At 34.1% G+C, this 24,852-nt stretch overlaps 2 protein-coding genes across 8 annotated transcripts in view; one reads left to right on the top strand and one right to left on the bottom strand.

Moving 5' to 3' along the window:
- Positions 1-22,898, bottom strand: part of elapor1 (endosome-lysosome associated apoptosis and autophagy regulator 1) — a 26,702-nt gene extending 3,804 nt beyond the window's left edge. The window contains exons 1-21 of one of the 7 annotated variants that reach the window (XM_087264655.1): positions 22,819-22,895; positions 20,761-20,787; positions 16,791-16,911; positions 15,810-15,990; positions 14,912-15,059; positions 12,130-12,210; positions 11,941-12,046; positions 11,710-11,859; positions 10,799-10,887; positions 9,805-9,982; positions 8,122-8,250; positions 7,942-8,032; positions 6,451-6,556; positions 5,210-5,347; positions 4,860-5,120; positions 3,467-3,640; positions 3,238-3,388; positions 2,503-2,596; positions 2,279-2,380; positions 1,617-1,743; positions 113-291 (exon numbers count right to left, since the gene is read on the bottom strand). In XM_087264655.1, the coding sequence (XP_087120781.1) occupies positions 113-291; positions 1,617-1,743; positions 2,279-2,380; positions 2,503-2,596; positions 3,238-3,388; positions 3,467-3,640; positions 4,860-5,120; positions 5,210-5,347; positions 6,451-6,556; positions 7,942-8,032; positions 8,122-8,250; positions 9,805-9,982; positions 10,799-10,887; positions 11,710-11,859; positions 11,941-12,046; positions 12,130-12,210; positions 14,912-15,059; positions 15,810-15,990; positions 16,791-16,911; positions 20,761-20,787; positions 22,819-22,842 (2,657 nt within the window). In that variant the 5' untranslated portion in view covers positions 22,843-22,895. Of the gene's footprint in view, positions 1-112; positions 292-1,616; positions 1,744-2,278; positions 2,381-2,502; positions 2,597-3,237; positions 3,389-3,466; positions 3,641-4,859; positions 5,121-5,209; positions 5,348-6,450; positions 6,557-7,941; positions 8,033-8,121; positions 8,251-9,804; positions 9,983-10,798; positions 10,888-11,709; positions 11,860-11,940; positions 12,047-12,129; positions 12,211-14,911; positions 15,060-15,809; positions 15,991-16,790; positions 16,912-20,760; positions 20,921-22,539 lie in introns of those variants that run through there. The other 6 variants (XM_087264659.1, XM_087264660.1, XM_087264657.1 and 3 more) reach the window with 6 other exon arrangements.
- cfap276 (cilia and flagella associated protein 276) lies at positions 22,247-24,852 on the top strand. The gene is made up of 5 exons (NM_001113610.1): positions 22,247-22,429; positions 22,553-22,669; positions 22,792-22,907; positions 24,035-24,147; positions 24,226-24,852. Exons 1-5 carry the CDS (start codon positions 22,352-22,354, stop codon positions 24,294-24,296), a joined length of 495 nt encoding a protein of 164 aa, NP_001107082.1. The 5' UTR covers positions 22,247-22,351; the 3' UTR covers positions 24,297-24,852.

Below are 24,852 nucleotides of genomic sequence, written 5' to 3'. Positions count from 1 at the left end.
GTCTCACACCTAAAACCTTCTGTTTCTAGATATTTCATCAAAATATGGATGTGATTTTACATTATTTAAACATGTAGAATACGATAAGCTCCTGAAGTAAACTGCCTCTAACTTGCGTGTCCTTTTCCAGAAGTAGCAGCTGATGGTAATGAGCAACACGGCGGCCACAGTTCCAATGGAGACCCCAAACTTGAGCCAGAAGTCGAGCGTCACGCAGGTACTGATCTTCAGAGGAGGCAGAGACACACCGCCTGTACACCTCAGAGGCTGCTGCCAGACATACGTCGTCCTCTAACAAACACAGACATATTTCATGTGATTATTTCCTCACTTAAGGAAGGACACTGTAGGTGAACAAGAGAACCGACAAACTTTCAAAAAAACAAACAAAAAAAAAAACGTAGAGCGTTACAAATGACTACAACCAAACTTAAAGCAAGACCAAACAAAACAAGTCATCACTTCTACTTTTACCCAACCATGCTCCATCTGTAGGACTCGAAACTAGTGTGTCGCACAAGTCACACGCGTTAACTTTCGTTAACACTCAAACCACCGGCCTCGCTCCTCTCCCAACGCTCTCACCCACACCCCCTTTATGACTAGTGCCAGACAGTATCTGCGGACATTGTTTGCTATTTCTCTGTAAAATTCTGTTAAAAATTTGTGGATTTATGCGGAATGATTTTAGGAATATCGTAACTAAAACCTTGACAGAAAAAAAACGTATTTAATGTTTACAATGCAAATAAAATTAGATCCACTTAATTTGGTAAACAAAGCAAGTCTCTCATATAATACTAAAAGACAGAAAATATTACTTTACAAATTGTATTGTAAATAAACCATGTGAATATTAGTCAATAACATTACTGAAATTAATTTAAAAACTAAATAAATATAAATTTACACAACACAAGTAAATAAACAGAATCAATGATGGGCTAAAAATCTGCAAAATTCTGCGCGCACAGATTCGTGTGGGTGCACTAATGACCATTTGTAAGTAAAATTATGCTAAATTAAATATGATTGGTAACATTTGATTCTGTTACTATTTGTTGTTCAACTTATTGTTAAATCATTAACAGAATTGAAAAACAGTTGACATTTTCCACCATTTTGTGCTTAATCCAGACACCACATGGCATGTATATAACAGGATATTATGTATTTTCATCATATTGTTTTTTTATTAGCCCCTCTGAATTATTGTTGTTATTAAAAAAACAAAACACATTTTATTCTAGCCAAAATAAAACAAATTAGACTTTCTCTAGAAGAAAAAATATTGTCAGACATACTGTAAAAAAATCCTTGCTCTGTTAAACATAATTTGGGAAATATTAAAAAGAGAAAAAAAATTAAAAGGGGGGCTAATAATTCTGACTTTAATTGTATATGATCAGGTACATTATGGATGAATATATCCCTCTGTTCAGATAAAACTGTGAATCATTGTGTAAAAGTCTTGATGAAGTGGAGATTTATAGTTCAGTTCAGGAGAAAAAAAAACTATTTTTTTAGCATACATGTATTGTAATTTAAATCTAAACAACCGAATTGATAAAGAGCAACAAAAATGTTTTCAAAAATCTTTTGAATGTTTTCTGCACCTGAATTCCCTGGATGCAGGCGCTGACAATCTCCTTATAGTTACTTTCTGAGCAGAGAGGACAGGCCTGCTGTGAGCGCCACAGGAAGTGGAAAGAGCAGCCGTCACATGTGCCCTCTGAGCAGTTACTACACACAGCGAAAGAAGAAATAAAATTAAAAAAAACTTCATCTCTGCTGTTTCCAAGTTGGATTAAAAAGTTAAGCTAACATTAAAGTTCAGTCCAAAACATCACAGACTTTATAACAGTCTTAATTGAAAAAAAAAAAAATAAGGCTGCACAATTTAGAAATAAAAAATGCATTTAATTAGATAAAATAATCATTAAAAATATATAGTGGTTATATTTTTCTGTTTTATTTCTGTGCAAATTTGCAATTAGTTTTAAATTTTATTAAGATTTCAGTGCATTTTTAGTGAAGTTTTTTACTATTTTCAGTATATTTTATTACTATAGAAAATGAGTATTTATGTGTAGAATTATGCTGCTAAATTAGCAGCGTTTAAAAATTGTAAAAGCTCATAACACTACTTTTTTTTGTATAAAAGAGCACAGTGCTACACTTTTTTTTTTAAAGCACATATTCACATAATTAAATCACACACTTTGCAATTCAATCTATATCACAACTTTAAAAAAAAAAAGCTATTTTTTCATTGTACCTTGGTGGAGAAATATAGTTTTTCACTGTAACACTGGGATCACATCGCAGCCGAATGGAGGATGATCTTCCATTTTTGCACGCTTGTGTAGTTTCTCTAGACCTGTTGAAAAGATTAAAGAGAAGAATATCAATCTGGACTAAATCAACCAAGATAGATCACGTAAACATTATATGAACATTAAAATAAACTGAGCAGAGACTACTAAAACCAAGCACACTTACCTGTAGTAAAAAATAACATCAGGCAGGTCTGATTCAACAGGAAAGTTGTCAACAAATGATGAAATGTCATCAAGTTTGGACTCGGTAGTCACTCCTGAGTGTAAAACGTTTTGAATTTGATAAATAAGTTTGTAGGTTTAGTAGATACAACAAATACAATGAAAGTCAAAGGTTACTGGTTTCCAGTTTTCTTCAGAATATCATCTTTTATATTTAACAGAACAGAGAAACTCAAAATGGTTTGAAACCACTTGAGGGTAAACAGTAAGTCAATTTTCAGATTAATTTCCATTTAAATGTACACTGTATGCTGTTACAAATGTTGAGATTTGTGACAATATTTACGGTTTGTGATGACATGTATCAGAAAAAAGTCAAAGAAGTTTGTAACAAGTAACACAAGGGTGAGTAAATGACAGAATATTCAGTCCCCGGGTTAACTACCACTTAAAAGAGATTTGTACTACTCGATTTGTCCACAAGGTGTCAACATTGAACCAGAAAACACCGAAACTAATAATGACGTCCAACGAATTTGTTACAGCAAAAGGTATCCACATGGTTTCACTACTGCTTTGCATGAGTAATGGTAGCATTCAACTGTAAACTATCAATCAAGCGTTTTTAAAAACTGGGTACACTGAGGCGATGTTATTTTCCTCACTGTTGTTCATCAATCTAATGTTACAAGTAAATTTATTGGAACTTAAGTGTAAACGCATCAGCAGCACTCACCGATTAAAGTGTCTCCAATACTGAAGGGCTGAGAGGACACAACACTTTGACCCCTGATCTCAGAAGGTACTACCGTGGACTGACAGATATATCCTTTCACCTCCCTCTTGCTTTCAGTCACATTCTCCACACAGGATGCAACAGCCCTGCTCTAAATGAGAATGGACACACTTGAATATGTGATTGTAAATGTACCCTCACCTAATCTACCCTCATTTAAAATTCTTACCTCTGCTCCACACAGAGCCACGCTAAAATGGTGGAAATATTGCAGCCCTTTGCTGGTAAAGCGCGGGCTGCTCTGGAAGCCTGTGATGTTTCCCATTGAAGAGAAATCATAATACAGAGACTCTCCTTTATGATCCAGTGCTAATGTACAGTCGCTCATACATGCAGAACGGCCCTGTTTACAGAAAAGACAAAGAGAAATTGATGTAGGTTATAAAATATTTGAAAAGTGTGATGACTTGTCAGAAATGTCTGCTTTATTTACGCTTTAATTCTTAAACAATATAGTGTTTCAAATTATTAAAATTATAAACGAAAATTGATGTGCAGTGGTTAGCAAGTTCGCCTCACAGCAAGAAGGTCGCTGGTTCAAGCCTCAGCTGCTTCAGTTGCTTTTTCTGTGTGGAGTTTGCATGTTCTCCCCATGTTCACATGGGTTTCCTTCGGGTGCTCCGGTTTCCCCCGCAGTCCAAAGACATGTGCTATAGGTGAATTAGGTGAGCTAAAATTGACCGTAGTTTATGTGTGTGAATGAGTGTGTATGGATGTTTCCCAGTGATATGCTGCTGCAGCTGGAAGGGCATCCGCTGCATAAAACATATGCTGGATAAGTTGGTGATTCATTCCGCTGTGGCGACCCAAGATTAATAAAGGGACTAATCCGAAAATAAATTAAAAGAATGAATGAATAAATGAAATTTTATTTTGTTAAACTGCAGAGTTCAATTTTAAACATCATAAGTTGTTAAAGCAGAGACTATATTTGCATAATGCAACTCAGTGTCAAAAATAGCAAATAATGAAGAAATTGCTAAATAAATTAAAGTTAGAGAACAATAAATGTACTACAATATTCATTTTATTTACAGGTTTTCTGCATTGTTTTTAGTTAGTTTCTATGGTTACAATTTGATTCATTGTTTATGTTCATATGTGTCTGGTTTATTTACTTGACATCTTGTTTAAATGCTCAAAGTTTATCCAGTTCATTCACTCAGACCATTAGCTTTGGCTGAATCCTAAATCCATCCATCCATTTTCTTTTCGGCTTAGTCCCTTTATTAATCAGGGGTCGCCACAGCGGAATGAACCACCAACTTATCCAGCATATGTTTTACACAGCGGATTCCCTTTCAACTGCAACCCATCTCTAGGAAACATCCATACACACTCATACACTACAGACAATTTAGCCTACATAATCCATCTATACTGCATGTCTTTAGACTGTGGGGTAATACGGAGCACCTGGAGGAAACCTACGCGAACGCGGGGAGAACATGCAAACTCCACACAGAAACGGCGAGGCAGAGGCTCGAACCAGCGACTTTCTATATATACAGTATACAGTATAATAATCAATCAACATTTAATTAATCATAGGTAGTGCCTACTTTATTGCTGTATGTATTAGGTCCACAAGGAATGCAGGCTTCTTTTCCGACGGGCTGCTCGGGTCTGATGATGGTGTTTGGGGGGCAGTGTCTGCACACCCCAGTACCATAGACCATGTAGTGCCCTGGAGCACAGGAGACGCAGGAGTCACTGTCAGTGCCAGTCAGAGCACATTGGCGACATTCTGAAGCTACGCCACCAATCACATTAGTGAGATGAACAGAGTAGATCTTAGCAAGGTCAGAGCTGTATTCATTCTTCTGTAACACAGACATACACACATCGCCTTAGATTATTAAAGGAAACATAACCTGTAAAAATATTAAAGAAGTGAAGTTTCTAATCTTACCATGTCAAAAGCTCCAGTACGCTGAAACCCCCAGCTGAAGCTAACTGTGCTGTTAGTTTTAATAAGATACGAGTAGGACTGCTTTCCTATAGTGCCAGACCAACTCTCCACAACCATGTTATTCCTTTCATTTTGTCCCTGAGGAGAGATAAAAACAAATATTAGACATGAATTCTCTGCAAAATATTATAAAGACTATATTATATATTATGAATGAAATATTTACAGTCAGTAAGATTTTATTTAATTTATTTTATTAATATTTTTATTCAGCACGCATTTAATTAATCAAAGGTGACAGTAAAGACTTCTTGTTCAAACTAATTTAAAAAAAAAGATATTCAAAATATATTAAATATAAACCATTTTCAATAAACATTTACCAACCCAGGCTCATTATAAAAACATACCTCTATATACATTTCTGAGGACCGCCAAATACATCGCAGGAGCTACATTTTTTGCAGTTTTTCTTTTCGCAAATCCACCAGAGGCCGCTGTGTACGCTTTTTCAGATCACAAATTTCTCTTGCGAGTGCCATTCGCGCCTGATGTTCTCACGTAAAGCACTAGAGGCCGCTGTCAACTGACTGATCGACGAACCCACCCTCTTCCTTCCCTAAACCCAACCAATAGTATTTTTAAAAGCATCGATTTACCTATCATCCTCTTTCCCTAAACCCAACTGACAATTTTAAAAAGCAATCCAGAAAAAGAAAAGCACTTGCCTGATTTTTACCACATTTTCAGATTTTACCACATTCTCACCTTGTTATTTACATGTTTATTTTATATTTTGGCTTCTGTGTTTTTCTTACTCGCTTTCTGAAACCGTCATCCTGGTCAACTTCTCTCTGCATCTTAAGTTTGCTGATGTAAATGGCAAGCTCACTGGACAAATTGGTAACAGTAAGCGGTCAGATGGTAAGCGCAAAATGGAATGGCATTAAATCGCCCCGTATCGTTCGTTTTAAAAATTAAATGCAGCCATACTTACTACTATCTACATAACTTGCGATCTCTAGAAACGTATATAGGGCTACGTTTTCAGAATGAGCCTTTGTTGAAATTGACTGTTTTACTGACTTTCTGCTTCATTAATAATGTAGCCTTAGAGACCACACAATACTTCAGTAAAAAAATCTTACTAGCTTCAAAATTCCTCATTATTTATGCATCTACAAACAATATTCAATAACAATAACACAAAATACAATAATATAAAATATTGTCAAACTCACGGCCATAAAATACAGTTTACAATCAGCTGTACACTTGGTTTCAAACACAAATGTTATTCTGGAAAGTTCGACTCTCTCATTGTCTTCACGCAGGGAATGAGGCAGGCTGGAAAAAGGAAATACCATATTATTGTCTACATATATTATAGTATAAGATATAATAACATATATTGTGTGAACAGTTTATTCATTTATTCATTTTTTCACGGCTTAGTTCCATTAATAATCAGGGGTCGCCACAGTGGAATGAACCGCCAACTTATCCAGCATATGTTCTATACAGCTGATGCCCTTCCAGCTGCGACTCATCACTGGAAAACATCCATAAACACTCATTTACACACATACACTATGGACAATTTAGCTTACCCAATTCACCTATAGCGCATGTCTTTGGACTTGTGGGACACCCGAAGGAAACCCACACCAACATGGGGAGAACTCCACACAGAAATGCCAACTGACCCAGCTGAGGCTGGAAACAGCGACCTTCTTGCTGTGAGGCAGCAGCGCTACCCTTTGCGCCACCCAACCCAGTTTATGACACTTGTGTTTGTAATGCACTGTACTTATTTTAAAGCTTCATATGCAATATTGGGATCTTCAAAGCAGTCCTGTTATGTCCTTTTTACAAAAGTAGTGTAATTTATTTATGTAATATAAGCCTTAGATTTCAACCCTAAATAATTAAAAATGCTCTAAATGGCGCTTTTTTTGGTGGAAGCAATGTATACTGTTTTCGTGTGTGTCTCTTTAAGTACAAATGAGCTGCTGCTCGTGATCATTTCCAGAAAGGAGCAATGCTTTTACAGCTCCTGCATTAGTTACTCTGACAACTACAAACAAAATATCTGCAATTGATTTAGAACTCCAGACTCCTGTTGCACAAACTCGGTTTAATTTTTACCCAGGTAATTTAGTGATTAGTTGAGCAAAGTTTTCGGGCTCAATAAGGAGAGTTGGTTTTGATCAGGTTTTGTTGCCACGTTAATTAACCCTACATGTTCAACCTGCTCAGGAGCAGGTTTTATTCTGGGTTTTTTTCTGGGTTTCCAAAAAATACATAAAGCATGCACAGATGGTCGCATGCTAGACATTGTAGACGATGTGATGTGAATATTAGTAAGCTTAGTTTCGCATCAACTGTTACATACACATAACTAGAAATGCACCGTGCTAAATTTCTCACCTGATACGGTCATTTGATTATTCAAACCTATTTCTGCTGATAACAAAAATGACTAGAGAGTTTGGTGTCTCTGCCTTTTAAATTAATTGTATGAATTGTGGACTGCTGGAAAGGGGGAGTGATTGATGCAATAATCATAATACTCTTTTTTTTTCTTCATAATCACTTAAGACTAAAATTAAAATATGAACTGAATTTCACTTACTTAACAATATTGACATTAAAAACTAATGGAAAGTGTTAAAAAAAACATAACAGGACCCCTTTAATAATGTATATGATGAGTTGCTGTTTTTTCTCACCTGTATCCAGGTACTGTGAGCGTCAGCATCATGTAGTCAGAATCCTGATCACTCGGTGTGGTGTAGATGTATTCACCGGCAACCTCCCAACCTGTTACAACAAAACTGCAGAGCTTACATACTCCTTTACAACCAAACCTACTGCAGAACAACTAAATAAAACAACTTTTAAAAGTGTACCTGTGCTCCTGTCTGTGCTGCTGTATTCAGAGCTTAAGACTGAACTCCTCATGTTACTGGGCATCTTGTTCCACCATTTATACTCAAAACCCACAACTGGCTCAGTTCCAGCAGGACATTCAGAACATTCTGGACACAAGCAATGCAGCTAATGAGTCCTGACAGCAAATCTGCTTAAAGTTAATAAGTTTAAAAAATTGTCATCATTTACTTCAACCTTCACCTTATGAGTTTCTCTCTTCTGCTGACACACAAAAGAAGATATTTTGAAAAATGTCTGAAACCTGTAACCATTTACTACACTGACAGAAGTTGATGGTTATAGAGTTATAACATTCTTCAAAATATCTTCTTTAGTGTTTCAGCAAAGGAAAAAAAAACTCATGCAGGTATTGAACAAATCAAGGGGCTTTTGCGCTGTAGAAATGTGAAGCTAAATGTGTTCTATAAACGCTCAGCTATGAGCGCTTCTCCAACTGTCCGAGCTTTTAAAACACATAAAGCACTCTGTGCTTGGCTACGCTACCAACTTTTCAAAAAGACTGCACTTCCATTGAAAACAGAAAAAAAACACTCAGCTTAGGAAAAACATACTTTGGTGGACACACACCCTAAATATTGAGTGCATTTTCATTTTTGGGTGAACTATCCCCTTAGGTTGTAACCTATGAAATTCTGTTTCTGTGTCCACTTCCCATTTTAATTAAGAAAATAGACTCTTATGATCCCTATTCTCACTTTAAATTGAATGTTTTACAAAATCATGGTGTTCACTGTACAGGCTTTGGGTTTGCCGAATCCCAGATACCAATATATAAAGGGATAGTTCAATCAAAAATGAAAATTAACTCAATAGTTAGTATATTTTACTTATTTTTATATTTGACTAGAATATTTAGAAAAATGTTAAAAACTTGCACACTGCAAAAAATGCTTTTTTTTCTCGTTTCTAGATGATATATAGACAAATTCTTGAGTAAAGAATTTGTCATTTCAAGTAAAACATACTGTCTTGTTTTCAGAAATAATCAGCCAAAATGTTTTTAGTTAAAACATGCAAAAAATTCAAAAACAAGTTCATTTTGCTTGCCCCACTGGCAGAGTATTTTGCTTGTTTTAATATAAAACTCACTTAATTTTGGCTAATTATTTCTGAAAACAAGACAATATGTTTTACTTGTCTAGAAAACGCTTCTTGATTTAATAATTGTTAGATATTTGGACTAGAAATAAGGCAAACACTCTAAGTAAGATAACCACTTTTTGCAGTGCAACCACTGATTTCCATAATAGGAAATACAAATTCTATGGAAGGCAATGGTTTCCAACATTTGGATGGTAACGAAATTATTGCAGAATTTTTATTTTGGGTGAACTATCCCTTTAAACTATTATAAAAGAGGAATCACAGTCTGACCATCTGAATAACTGTCTGCTCATGGATATAAATATTATGATCACAACAATAATCCAGCACACTGTGAGTGAACATTCGTACCATGTGTTTTCAGTTTGGTATCTGATAAACCAGAAACTGAGACATGTGATGTCATACTCAACAAGTGTATTCTGATGCATTGGAGCTAATGCATAAATTTATTGTGATATTAACTCTTAGTGTTGTTATGTACAGATGTAAAACAGGTGCGTAAGGTGAGTCAGAAGCTGTCGGTGTGTCTGTACCAGTGCCGTTGGAGTAGAAGCCGCGTGGACAGGGTTCACAGCTGGAGCTGTTGCTGGAGAAGAAGCCGGGATTGCACGGAGGACAGGACATCATCTCTCCTGATGCCGGGAGCTTCACTGCACCCTCCAAACTCTCACTGCAGATCTTGGGCTCAGTCCACTTATACATCAGCTGAGTCTGAATATTAAACAAACCACAAAACCATCGGTTGTCAGCTATTATAGACGTTTTAGGTATTTAATCTTTCTTTCGACAACTTTTAACCTTGAAAAGTTTGGAAAAGTGACTTTTATTAACATTTTGAATAGTTTAAAGTAATAAATTGTCTTAAGATATATATTGGTTGGTGTATATTATGCTACAAAAACCTTGTAATAAACTGGCAGTACATTTTCTGTTATTTTACATGTTTATTTCTCTCTATTTTTATTTTTGTTATACATTATTTATTATTTAAATGTACTAAAATGTCAACAAAAAAGTCCCTTTGTTAAACTGTAGAGTTGAATTTTCAACATCAAAAGTCGACAGAGCAGAGATCAAGGTCCCATTATGCAATTAATATATATTTAAACAGTGTAGCTGTGTCTAAAAACAAACAAGAAATACATAAAGATAAAAAAAGAAAATCAACCATAAATCAAGAAGTAAATTAATATAATATAATATAATATAATATAATATAATATAATATAATATAATATAATATAATATATAATATAATATAATATAATAAATAAAAACAGTTGACTGCTTATAATTTTTTTTTTACAAATGTAATTAAATGCTAAATAATGAACTATATTTAAATTAAACACACTCAAACGTAGAATAAATGTAAATAATATAATCACACCACTTATCTATTATTGTGTTTAAATCAGGTGAATAGGATCTAATGCAGAATTAAAATTAAAAAAAATAAAAAAAGATAAATGCTGGAATTAGTGCTTTCCGACACAAAGACTATCAGTGTTTGTTTTTACATGTTACCTGAGCGCTGGAATCACAGGGTGTGTGGGTGTAGAAGTAATCAGAGGTTTTGCAGGCCGGTCTCTGTGTACAAGCTCCAGATCCAATACCTGTAACACACACACACACACACACACACACACACACACAACATAGAGAGGAAAACGCCCGGAGCATTAGGAAAAACACACACACACTAATTTAGATAAAGTGATAAAACACAGCAGGCAAATCCCGCAGGTCATTTACATCAACTTTTTACTTCTGTGTGGTTACATTTAAATGCTTGATCACATCTATGCAGATCAGTAACGTTCAAAAGCCTTCATGCAGCATTTGATGGATGACCACCATTCATTACATGCTTAAATGCTTTGAGAAATCCATTGTTTCTAGAACATAATTGATATTTGTGTTAATTTAACCTCAACAATTTGACAACTAAGCCTTTTTATTTTGTTTTTTTAATTGATTTAAAAATCTATTTTAAAATCAGCTGTATATATTTAATTTTATTAATTATATTAAGTAAAAAAACATAACGATAAAATTAAAATAATGAAGATATATACATCTGTGTGTGTGTGTGTGTGTGTGTGTATGTATGTAAATATTTTAATTATAATATTAAAGATTTTAAATTAAATTAAATTAAATTAAATTAAATTAATTTAAATTAAATTAAATTAAATTAAATTAAATTAAATTAAATTAAATTAAATTAAATTAAATTAAATTAAATTAAATTAAAAATACAAGCACTGAAACAGCATATGCTAAAAATACTCCAGCAGCACAAAAAACCTTATAAAGCCCAAATGAGGGGAAAAAAACTGTTTTACTGCATGTGAAATAACAGAGTACAACTATAGCAGCTGCTGACCCTGTTAACATTCATGCTCATTCAGCTTTTAAAATGCAAAGACACACACCTGAATATTTGTCCATATCACACGTTTGACAAGCAGTGGCTCCTTTATTAGAGTATGAATTAGCAGCACACGGGACACAGCGAGCAGCTCCTGGTTTATCACTGTAAGTACCAGGCTTACAGTGAAAACACTCAGATGTATACGAGACCCCTGAGGAAGAAAGATCCGTCATCAATTATTACATTATTTTCCAATTAAATTAAATTAAATTAAACGCTGTTTTCAAAATACCTGAGATGGCAATATTCTTAAGCAGTACCGGTTTGGCAGTGTTAGCAGACAATGAGAAACCTGTTGTTCTCCAGTACAAGACATTGTTACCACTGCTCAACGGTACCTACAGCAAACAGAGAAGAGGGTTTGAAGACTGGAGTTTCAATTTGTGCTCTCATAACTCAAAAAACATACATAAAGACGTACATAATGATAATCCCAGTCGCTCTCTGAAATCCTCATCCAGCGGTTCTGAGAGTCTGTGGACTGACACTGATCATTCTGCACCTGCAAACACACACAAATGCTCTCCCATATCACACAGTATCCAAGAATGTTAGAAAAGAAACACAGACCAAATATTATTCAATATATTATTAATGATTAAACATCACGTAACAGTAGTGCATTAATTACTTTAAAGATGTTAATTAAGGATAATTTAATGATACTTTTTTTCTGCACAATTCAGTTCCAAACATTACCATTTACTGGAAAAGGAGGATTCATAGCTTTTGTTTTTTTTTTTGTTTTCTCTTTGTTATTATGTATCCTCTTAATTTGTGTCATTTTAATCTTATACTTACATATCATTTTGAAAAAGTGTATAGATATAAAAGGCTGTATTTCAATCTGTAAAAACTAAAAATCAAATCAAAATGTTGTGGTAAATAGAAAATAAACATATTTATAGTGGTAAAAAAAAAATTATTTTAAAGGTACAGCTGTGGCCAAAAGTACGGAACCCCGGAAGGGACGTAGTGGAGGAGAAAAAAATGGGTGGGTGAAAAAAAATAATGGGTGAAAGAAAAAAAATGGGTGGGAGGAAAATATATATTTCTAAGTTTTTTGCGTTCTCTCGCAAAGTTTTGCGTTCCCTCGCAAAGATGTTTTGCGTTCCCTCGCAAAGATGTTTTGCGTTATCTCGCAAAACTGTTTCTCCACAAACACTTCCTGTTCACTGCACTCACGTAAACCCTCCCGTTTTTGCCGAAATTCTCCCGTATTTTACCATTCTACCCCACTTTCTTTACATTACTGTGCGTATGCTACCTATGAAGCAGTGAATGCATGTATAAGCGCTGACTGACAGACGCGCTTCGTACAATAAACTGATCCCAGATCAGCGTCTGTACGCGCCATTTACAGAGGAGCGGGTGTATGTTTAAACAGACAAATACACTGAATAATATGAAGTTTCTAAAGTAATGGACTGCTTTCATTATAGATCTGTGCATTCTTACAGAGACACCTCTGTTATCAAACTAAAAAACATGAGATTCATTTGCTGCGCACTTGTTTGATAACAGAAGTGTCCCTTTAAATGGCGCGTACAGACGCTGATCTGGGATCAGTTTATTGTATGGAGCGCGTCTGTCAGTCAGCGCTTAAACATGAATTCACTGGTTCAGAGGTTGCAAAGTGAAAGGCGACAATCAGCGCACAGTAATGTAAAGAAAGTGGGATAGAATGGTAAAATATGGGAGAATTTCAGCAAAAACGGCAGGGTTTACGTGAGTGCAGTGAACAGGAAGTGTTTGTGGAGAAACAGTTTTGCGAGATAACGCAAAACATCTTTGCGAGGGAACGCAAAACTTTGCAAAAGAACGCAAAAAACTTACAAATATATATTTTCCTCCCACCCATTTTTTTTCTTTCACCCATTATTTTTTTTTCACCCACCCATTTTTTCTCCTCCACTACGTCCCTTCCGGGGTTCCGTACTAAAGTGATGTTCAGCCTAAAAAAAAATTGATTTCTTCTGCTCTTTGTTCAAACATATTGATGTTATGCGTTGATTTCTCTCTCAGAGTACTCAGCTTGTTTCAAACTACTAATTTAAAACAAGCTGAGACAAAACAACTCTTGAGTTTTTTAGGGGACAACTTAATTGTTTTATGTTCAATCCAATTAAATTTAATAAGTTAACTTAATTCATGTTGTCCCAGAACAAATCAATTGTGTGGAACCATGCATTTTTTACAGTGAAGTAAGCATTTAGAGGTTAATAGTTTAACCTTTGCATTGGTTTTCCCTCTTTTTACAAGATGTAATATAAGTCTCCGATGTCCCAAGAGTGTGTATGCGAAGTTTTAGCTCACAATATCATAAAAATAATATTTTAGAACTCTTTAAAACTGCCCTAAACTGTGTTTGTGTAATGCCACTTTAAATTCAAATGAGATCTATGCCCTCTTTTTAAAAGGAGATGGAGCTACAAACACCTATATGTTTCAACATAGTAGATTCAAAAACAGGACTAACATTGTGAATGTGAAAAACTGAAGATGTCCAAAGAAGTGGCTTAGAAGAAGGTAGTCTATTGAGATTAGTGTTCATTTGTGAATCCTAAAACTCATAATTTATGATGTATACCCAACTTCGGCAGGTATGGCACTAAAACTCTAATGGCGGACGATTGCTTCTCACTCAGGGCTGTATATGCTAATAAGGAAGAGATTGTTACTATTGGACGGGACTTTCCCCTCTGATGACATGTACAAAAGATAAATGTCAATCAAATTGTTTCTGCAGACTATTTTTATAAAATGTGTTTATAAAAAAAATTATTTTGTCAATATTTACACACTGCTATCACAAAACTGTGTTTAAACCCCCTTGTAAAAGTGATTTTTGAGAAAGTAGGTCCCCTTTAAGACTAACATATTTATAATAAAATACATGGTTTGTTTGTATGTAGTTGGAGAGAGAATAACGGCTATTCAAATCCAAGAGAATCAATATAATAATAGTTAGTAATTTATACAAAAGCCCAATATATCATCCCTATATAACCAATTAACCATTTTTTAAATTAAACTTGTAAGTATGGTCATTAAAAGCAAACACTGTGCAAATGTTCTCTTTTGTACATCCTTTTTGCCTACTATTTTATATTGTCTGTCATGTGTCATTTATTAATATGCATTGCATGAAACTGCAATTATCTGACCATAACTCCTTTAACGCTACACAATGCAGTACTTACATAAAACTCAAAAAACATGTGGTTGTCTGGATAGATGTACTGGAAGGACACAGAGCCGGGCTTCTTCAGACTCACGGCGTATGAAAGAGTTGAAGTGCACTCATCTGTGTTTGAGGCAATATAGTCACCTTTCGGGATCCACGTTGAGCTGCAAACATGCAAAACACACACGCAATTAAAGCAAATACCTGCCCTTCAGCTTATTTCAATTACAAATAATTCAAGGTCCTCACTCGCCGAGCACTTTTAGGCACATTAAACATTCTGTGCATGCAATTACAGGTAAGTGAATGTTGAATGGCTCGACGGTCCACTTGTTCTTGAGTTTTTGAGTGCTACAGCATCATTTTGCAAGTCTTGAATGTGGTATTTCTCATTTTACATACATGGGTCAAAGTCGGGAAGAGACTATCAAGTTTAATGTATTAAAAAATAAATGTTTACATAAAAAACATATTAAATGGCTAATTAAAAGGATCATGTAACATTTTTTAAATCCTGTCTGTCAAAATAAAATGCCAAAATATGGGTGATATACTGTAGTGTTATCTCTCAGTGTCACAGATATATTACATCAATTTGAAACAACATAATAATTCTGTCATTTACTTATATAAATAAATAAAAAACCCATACTAAATTGTATTATTTCATTATTATTTAAATCATCTCATTGACAAATGGATAAAAACTGGTCATTTAAAGGACAGTAGCGAAGTTTGAAGATCTAAGATAATAATTAATTACTATTTTGGGGCTGCAATGTAAGTCTTTTAATATCTTATCAAATTATTCATGTTCTAAATATGATTGACATGATTTTTTGGGTATATGGACTATTGTTACCCTTTTTAATGTATTAATAGGGGTTGTCTTTTGACCCACAGAAGTAACTCACTTGGAGCAATTTGTGTATGTGTCTCCAAAGTTCATGTTGATGCCATGGGTGACGAAGCCGGTGGGCAAACTGTCCCACTCGTCAAAAGCAACACCCGTCCCGAGAGAATAGGTCCCTGCAGCACATTTCTGACACTCTTGAGTCCTCATGTCCAGAAATTCACCTTCATTACAAGTGAACGCTGACAACAGGAAAAAATAGTTCAGGTTACAATAATGTACAGTCTTTTAACAATAACAACTCTTCAACTGGTAATATATTTACAGCCATACGAACATTTTAAAATATATTTTTTCCATTGTCAGGATCTATCCAACTTTAATAGTTCAATTAGGTTTTTACAATTTAAGAATGCATTTTAGTAACTCAATATGACATATTTTTATTCATTTGTACCTAAATTAGAATTAATATTAAATATTTCTGTTACATTTAATACCAAAGTTCATGTGCACACAAAAATAAAATGAAAAAATGTCAGTGTTCAGTGCAAAGTTATAGTAGCGACCTTCTCCTCATATAACCACAGCTATAGATATTTTAGTCTGCAGCCATGCTTTCCTCAAAGAAAATATCTTTGATGCTTATTTAAATTAATTATTTTAAAAAATTATCTGAATCAACACAATTCTTGAGTTTTATGGGAAAACTTAATTGTTTTGTGTTCAATCCACTTAAATATGTAAAAACCATCTATTTGTGTTGGAAGAACATAACGGAATTGCTTGAATCCCAGCATTTTTACGGTGTAGTAACACGGCAGATGCTAAAAACACTACAAGTGTCACACATGCTGTATGTTTAGTGAATACACCACCATTCATTCACATAGACAAACAGAACATGTAGACTTCAAATAGAATTGATCTTATTGCAGTTAAAAATTTACTGACACTAGTCCATACAGCAGTTTGATTAGGTGTATAGATAATATTTGGACGTTTGTTTCAAGTAATGCTTGTGTTTATCGTCATTACTCACTGCATTGTGTGCCTTTGACTGGGTCAGGCAGGCCAGTGCAGGTCTCTGGTTTGTTGGGTATCGCCACCCTCCATCGAGAGCCCAAAACATCACAGTCTGTGTACTCAAAATGGTAGTCAGACTGCAAAATAAGGAACTGCACTGAAATCTTTTTCACAGTTTTAAATATGAATGCTTATTGACAGTTCATTTCTACATTGATTTGCAGTATTTGTGGACATACAACTTCAGAGGTCAACCACATCAAACTTAGCAAGTGATGCTTTTTGGAAGGAAATGTTAATGTAAGCAAATTATACTGTGAAGCTATCACGATAATGTGGCAAAAAAGTATTACTCATACAATAAGCAAATATGTTAATGTGAATGCTGATTTACACTGAAAACAGATCTAGTTTATACTGATTTACGCTGAACGGTTTTATTAAGAAAAAACAGTCAATTACAATCTACAAAACAATCATCCTTGCAACAAGATTCATGTTGCTACAATATTACGTCACTATTAATCCAAAAATCCAAATAAAATTAAAAAATCCAAATAGCTGCTTTCTGAGCTCTTATAAAAATTAGTTTCCTCACCATTTACGTACATGCAAGTGGTTCTAAACTTATGAATTTCTTTCTTCTGTTGAACACAAAACAAGATATTCTGAAATGTTGGGGAAAAGCACTCACCGACATTCAACATAGCAGGAACAAAAATACTATAAAAGTTTTTTTAAAACATTCTTCAGAAAAGCTTCTATTGTGGTCAAGAAAACTGAAAATAGTTTGTAGCAAGCTGAGGATAAATACACATAATTTTTGGATGAAATATCCCTTTAAATCATAGGTCTCAAACTGGATTCCTGGAGGGCCGCAGCTCTGCACTCTTTTGCTTCAACCCTAATCAAACACAGCTGATCCAACTAATCAAGGTGTTCAAGACGAGACAATTAAGCAGGTGTGAGTTGGAGGTGGATGGAGCTAAACTGTGCAGAGTTACTGCCCTTCAATTGAGTTTGAGACCATTGCTTTAAATCATTTTCACTAAACAGCTGAGATGCAAAGCGCTTCACACAATACACATTTCTTGTGGTCACCATCGTTTCATGTTTATTATGCCTCAGGATTACATTTCCTTTTAAAATACTGTGTCAGATCAATATTTGCACAATAGGTGGTCCCACCCAACTTCAAGGATGTCTTCGTATCCTTGTCTAAACAAGCAGTCTTTAGCATATATTATTGTCCCCATCATTGTGCAAATAGGGAGAGCCTGATGAAATTAAATCCTGAGTAAATTAAACTTTAACACCTCCAAACATCCTGTTTGTCTGTTTACCAGTTTGACAGAAAATTTTTGATAGGATGCTTAAAAGGTGTGGCTTAAATCAAACTATTAGTCTTAGAATTGCGTGTATATGTCAGCTGAATAACAGGTGGGCTGAAAAGAAACATGAATCTAAGTAAAGCTGACCGAAAGGCTCCATAGGTAACAGCAGACATGCACCTCACAAGGCAAATCAGAATGACCCATGTGGAATAAAACAAGATTAATAGTTAACAAAACCACATGGCAGCGCTTCCTAGGTGTTTTTGTGTTAGTGCTGCTACATTAGCTGTATTAGATGAGAAGAGAAAGAAAGAAAGAAAGAAAGAAAGAAAGAAAGAAAGAAAGAAAGAAAGAAAGAAAGAAAGAAAGAAAGAAAGAAAGAAAGAAAGAAAGAAAGAAAGAAAGAAAGAAAGAAAGAAAGAAAGAAAGAACAAGCTGTCCTCGTTATAATCCCCACATGCATATAAATGATGAAACCTAAAAACCAAGGCAACAGAATGGAGTGACATTTGTTTCTATGGTGTTTCTTAGGGGTCAGATTAACTGATGAATCTCTCACTCCCACAGAAAACCTGGACTGTTTTTTTCCAAGGTCAGTGGTAAGGTCTATTTTCAGTTCTGTATTGATAAAAAAAAAATGGATTTAAACACACATATTGTAATGTCTGTATTAAATGCCATATACATGTGATTTTATTATGCACAATAATAAAAAAGCTTAATAAATGCAAATAATGTGTCTACATTAATAGTTAAAATTTTGTGAAAATAAATGTCAAAAGGTTAGTTTAGGTTACTTTTATTTACCTGAAGATAGGTCTGATTTGCAGTCAAGAGTGCTCATTTCATAACAGTGCCACACAAAAAAATCAAATAGTAAAAACAACAAATGGATATAAAGACATAAAACATAACCAAACAAAACGCTCTCTTCCAGAAAAATAATAAATAAATAAATAAATAAATAAATAAATAATCTCTTCATAACCTCTTCCCCTCACATAAATGTTTAAAACAATCTTTAAACTGTAAAATATACAAGTCACAGAAACACCTCGGCTTTAGTCTATGCCTTATTTAAATGCCACATATAATGTAAAAGATTTGGGTTAAATAAGTCATTCACTGTAACAGATCATCTAAAAATGTAAACAACAATGTGCTTATTGTCACCTGTGCTTATTAAAACATATAACACAAATGGCTGGTCATAATAATAACAAAATGATATTATATTTTAAATAATTAACAACTATTCTCAAAAACCTTGTATTTAGTTATGTAAAAAAAAAGTACATGTAGGAGTTTAAAGAAAAGCGACAAAGAATTAAAACTTTGGGGCTGTTCTGTGATAATATTAACATGATCAGACCAAACCTCCAGGTGTAAGATTTTTCATTATATTTTTAAACCCAAAAATATGGATTTGTCCATATTTTACAAGGCCATAATTTTGGGGTGTATAATTTGTGCTTAAAATTGTATTAAACGAAGAGTAAAAAACTATTAAAACACAATTAATAACCAACTTAAAACAAGTAACAAAGCACATGCACGAAAAAACAACAACTTTCATTCGTCCAATTAAAAAAAATTAGGGTAATGGTTCACGTCTAAATTTGACCACTTAAGCCAATGAAAAATAAATCATTTGCCTTAAACAATATTTTTTACATACATGAAAGTATAAAGCATACTCATTCATTCATTTTCTTTTTGGCTTAGTCCCTTTATTAATCAGGGGTCCCCACAGCGGAATGAACCACTAACTTATCCAGCATATGTTTTAAGCAGCGGATGCCCTTCCAGACGATCTCATTACTGGGAAACACACAAAGCATATTGAGCTTCTGTTTAATCTGCATGCACTAGCCTGTGTAAATAACCTTAAAATCTTACATTGGTCAAAACAAATATTTAGTTGAGCTCTTAATCAAAAACAACTATGTTTTGACCTTACAATATATTACTTGAAAAACAAAACAAATAATATTAAACTGAAATGAAATATACATTTATAATTGAATGTACTGCTTAAAAGTTTTTTTTTTTGTTTTTTTTTTTTGGTGTGCTTTTATGTCAAATAAGTGAAGATTTTAAGACAGGTATCACTACATTTATAACAGCAATAGTGTCCACGTATAAAATGTGACACTGTGCTCGATACAGCAGGTGTCTTTTTCACACAGCCCTCAAACGACAACGGACAAGCTTATCTCTGGACATGATAAGAAAAGTGTGTGACACATTTCCATGAACACTCCTATTCAAACATGATTTTTGTCTCGAGGAAACAGAGAATGCAAAAACATCTGAAAATTGTTTTATTTAAAGGTCTGTATTTCCTGAGGAATTATTTAAGCTTTTAAATTAAAAAAACAGTCCTGGCGAATCCCTTATTTGATAAGTTTTTTTTTTCATTCATACCTGGATGGTTTTATTTTGTTCGGTTTCTTATTCACAGTGTCATCATGTGAGACACAACATTCTCTGTGTAACGTGAGATCTCGACCATATTGCATTAATAATAATAAAAATAATAATCCACAGGACAAAACATGCAAAAATCACAGTAACACAGACTATTCTAGTGCCTAATACTGCAGTCTTAGACAACCTTTATAACATGGGGCTACAATAAAAGCAACTTACCTCTTTACAGCTGGGTAACTCCGTAGCCTCAGTTAAAAGTAAATGGAGCAAAAAAATGACAGAAACACCTTGAGTTCCAGAAGAAAACAGCACATGGTTTACAATCATTGTTGTTGCTAAATGATCTTTTCCTTCAGGCAGAGCGTGTGACAGAGCAGACGTTGTGTTTAAATATTGCTGAGCTTTTATTCACTCTGTTTGCACTGGCACACGCGCTCAGCTCTCCTATTGGTCAGTCACTTTGGGATGGAGTTACACTTGCAAACGTGTCTGTCTTGTATTGCCGCTTTGTAAAGATTATAAATGTTCCCAAAAATCTAAAGTTTGTCCTCAACAACAAAAACAACATGATAGTAATATTAGTTAAATGAATTATATGTGTGAAAAACGATCAAACTGATGTTAGTATATGTTTGTAATTTATTAATATCCATCATTTGCTCATAGTAAAATTATATTTAATTTAGATATTAGTACAAGATACTGTAAAGCTAACCGAAGTTTCTGTAAATGTACATTGGGGAAACGTTGTTTATTTACGTTTCAACAATTTAATGGGAAATTCTAAAGTAAACTGCTTTAATTTAATTACTTTGTAGTAATATAAATAAAACAATTATTGCCAGTTAATACAAAATTTTACATCCAAACGCTCTGGGTGTAATGTTAATATATATATATATATATATATATATATATATATATATATATATATATATATATATATATATATATATATATATATATATTATATATAAATACACACACACACACACACACACATACAGTTGAAGTAAGAATTAATAGCCCCCCTTTGAATTTTTTTTTCTTTTTTAAATATTTTCCAAATTATGTTAAACAGGGCAAGGAAATGTTCATTAAATTAAAAAATGGGAAAATGAGGGAGAGGACTTAAGAAATGTTTGTTTGTGGTGGAAAAAGAATTTCACAAATAAAAAAGTTATATATATATTCTTCATTACAATTTTGGGGACTAGAATAAAAACAAATAATATCGTTCAATTTAAAGATTTGTTTTGTTGATTGTGATTTATTCAAATAATTATGTAAATCTAACCAACACTTTTGTGGAATTTTACATGTAAAATATCAGTGAGTCAAAGTTTCCTCACTTTCAAAAAACAGAAAAAACAAGTATCTGCATATAGTAAATTTTGACATAGATGCATTGACCGGGTTTATTTTGTGTAGAACTTTAAAATGAATTTCCTTTGATTTGTTTGGGATTGCATATTTAAATGAGAGAAGACATGTTCTTTTCCAATCAATATCTTGTATTAACGCTGACCAATATGATTTATCTCTTGGAGCGATAAGAATGTTTGTTGGAGAATTCTAAGAATAAGTCTGTTGTTGCGTTTCTTATCATATGTACTAATAGCTTCTAATAATAAGGAGAGTTCTGTGGTGTGTAATATGGTCTGTCGCGCTGTGTGGTAAAACTGACGCTCACACTCGGTTTCTTGGCAACGGAGGGAGGAACAACAAAGTTGGCAGCAAAAAAAAAAGATACCAAACATCGGATGTGTTACATTCCTTTAGACTCATCATCTGGAGAAACTGCGCAAATATGCCACAGGAAAGAGATCCTTTCCCATTCCCGCGATATGAGAACGACTTTACATTAACAGGGAGAAAGGAAATTCAGGTAAATGTTTTTTTAACTTAAAAGTTGTCCAGTTTCAGTTTACATATTCCAGCTTTTTATAGTTCGTTTTTTTTATTTGTATTTACATATTTCTAACTTGTTATTCTCACCTTACTTGCTCAGAAATTGTCAGATGACAAGCCAACACATCTCGCACAAAATGATGAACCGTGGAGGAGACTCCATAACACGACAACAGAGGCCAGTTCCCGTCGAACTGTCTTTCATTATGATACTACAGTGAGTTGATTTAATATAGAAGGACGACTTGAACTACTTATTACTTATATATGAACTTACTGAAAGAAATCACTGGTTTGGCTGATTGTGAGTTTGAACTTACTGCTGATATTGTGTTTAAGACACCGAAGGACAGTTTGGACATTCACCTGAAAGCGGCCTACGATCATCATCTTGGATTATTTCAAAACAAAAGTCAGACCGTGATGCAGATGGAAACTGTTGGAGCGGATAATGGGTAAAATGCCTATTTATTTCTTCTCTTTGCAATAAAAAAACATTTTCAATTAATTGTTAAAGTTGCAATTGCAATTTTATCTTACAATTCCGAGGGAAGAAACTCCAAATTGAAAATCTAAATTCTTAATTTAACATAATAATTAACATTTGCTCATGATCCTGATGAGGACTTATTTCATTAAACAGAATAATAAAGATTTTTTTAAAATCTAAATTCATGATCCTTCATTCTTCATAAAACCCAAATCAACATCAAACAGAAGTGAGAGTCCCAACCCACATACATGTGGCTTTTAGCAATACAATAAAGTCTTGAAGAAAAACATTTTCATCTATAACTAACATTATACACATCATAACTTTTAATTTACAGCCTCTGTAAAGTCCTCAACATGAGTATGCATTTGTGTAATGATATATGCACTTGAGTAACTTCACATTTGAGCTGATAGTGTTTATTGTCAACAGAGATCTGTGTGGTGTGTGTTATTTTGTTCATCAAAATGATATTGTGCTTATTCTGGATGCTGCAACCTTAATAAAATCAGCTCTTGGTTCTAATGTGAAGCGATTAGGACTATTAAAAAAAAAAGATGTACAAGTATAGTGGATTAGTAATGTCGTAAACAACATTCAGATCCTTGCTCAGGCCAATCATTTTGCTTCACAACACCTTATTGTACCATCAAGAGATATGGGTATAATGTTTTGACTTCTTGCTGTTTTTGACCATCACTGGTAGCTGTTGATTAGCATACTACGAACTACCAAACACCACGGTTTCAGCTTTAAAACTTAATTTTTGTTAGCTTAAGAAAAACATCTTTCAAAATAGATTATAGCAAGTACATTACTATTTGAATCTGTAACTCACAATTGAAAAGTAAAAACTCACATAAAAAGAGATGCGAGATAAAGTTATCCCAGTTACTCGAAATTCTAGTTATTGTGAGTCACAATATTTTTTCCTTTGTCACGCTATCATGTTTTCCAAAATATAAGCTTTTTATTTATACTTAGAAAAAAGACAATATTAAACAACCTGAACGAGGTGTAATTTCCATTGTGTACAGGGTCATTGAGTGTGAATCTGAAAGTCATTGTGTTGCTTTTCTCCTCACACAGGACAAAGAAAAACAAAGAACTAGAAGATTCAGTTTGCGATGCTGAAAACAAAGGAATTAAAGTGTGGGTCGACACACAGAAAGCATCTCTATACAGTATTAAGGGGTCCATAGGTAAGATCATAACTTAAATTCTAAATAAAAAGACTTCCATTCAATTATTTAATAATTTTTATTCATTGTTACTTACAGAGTCTCACCACACCGCATCTACAAACAGAGGTTACTCACGGAAGCACGACGGCGGCTTTTATTCTACATAACAGTACAAACTTGAGATACACACAACTTAAAAGTATACCATTGTTACTCGCTTTGTCGTGTATGCGGCCTGACCAAATAAAATAAATGAGAAAACGCCGGTGTGCTCTGGTTCCCTCTTCAAAAAAAAAGAAAAACACATCCGCTCTGTGATTCTCATTGGCCTCAGGGACTCACTTTCAGTGTTTAGTTGAGATCAGAATCGCCGTTATACTCAGTGAAAGATACAGGAAATACCAGACCGAGATCCAGCTCCCTGTCTTTCTTGTATATCTGATCGATTCATCATTTCTTACCACAGTTTGCACTGTGGATGCCCCAAGTGAAAAAAAGCCTCGCGGTCATCGCTACAGGAGCTCCCGGGTCGGTTATTATCATCTCTGCATCCGAGCAGGGCAACAACTCGGATGAGATCAAATAAGATCACGGTGTAGGTTTTTTTAAGAGTTACCTCATTCACACACACATTCATAAAACACAAACATTCATGCGTCTACACACACACAAACAAGCACTCACTCACATGCACTCCACACAAGCAGAAACGCACTCACTCAA

The sequence above is a fragment of the Danio rerio genome, chromosome 8, assembly GCF_052040795.2.
Source record: "Danio rerio strain M-AB ecotype USA chromosome 8, GRCz13ab, whole genome shotgun sequence".
Lineage (NCBI taxonomy): Eukaryota > Metazoa > Chordata > Actinopteri > Cypriniformes > Danionidae > Danio > Danio rerio.
This window is presented reverse-complemented; position numbering and strand designations above follow the sequence as displayed.

Excerpts from the sequence above, each read along its gene's own strand:
- cfap276 (NM_001113610.1), top strand. The coding sequence starts at position 22,352 with ATGCCACAGGAAAGAGATCCTTTCCCATTCCCGCGATATGAGAACGAC. Across the intron at positions 22,908-24,034 it reads ACTGTTGGAGCGGATAATGG|GACAAAGAAAAACAAAGAAC; the intron begins GTAAAATGCCTA and ends CTCCTCACACAG. Across the intron at positions 24,148-24,225 it reads CAGTATTAAGGGGTCCATAG|AGTCTCACCACACCGCATCT; the intron begins GTAAGATCATAA and ends TGTTACTTACAG.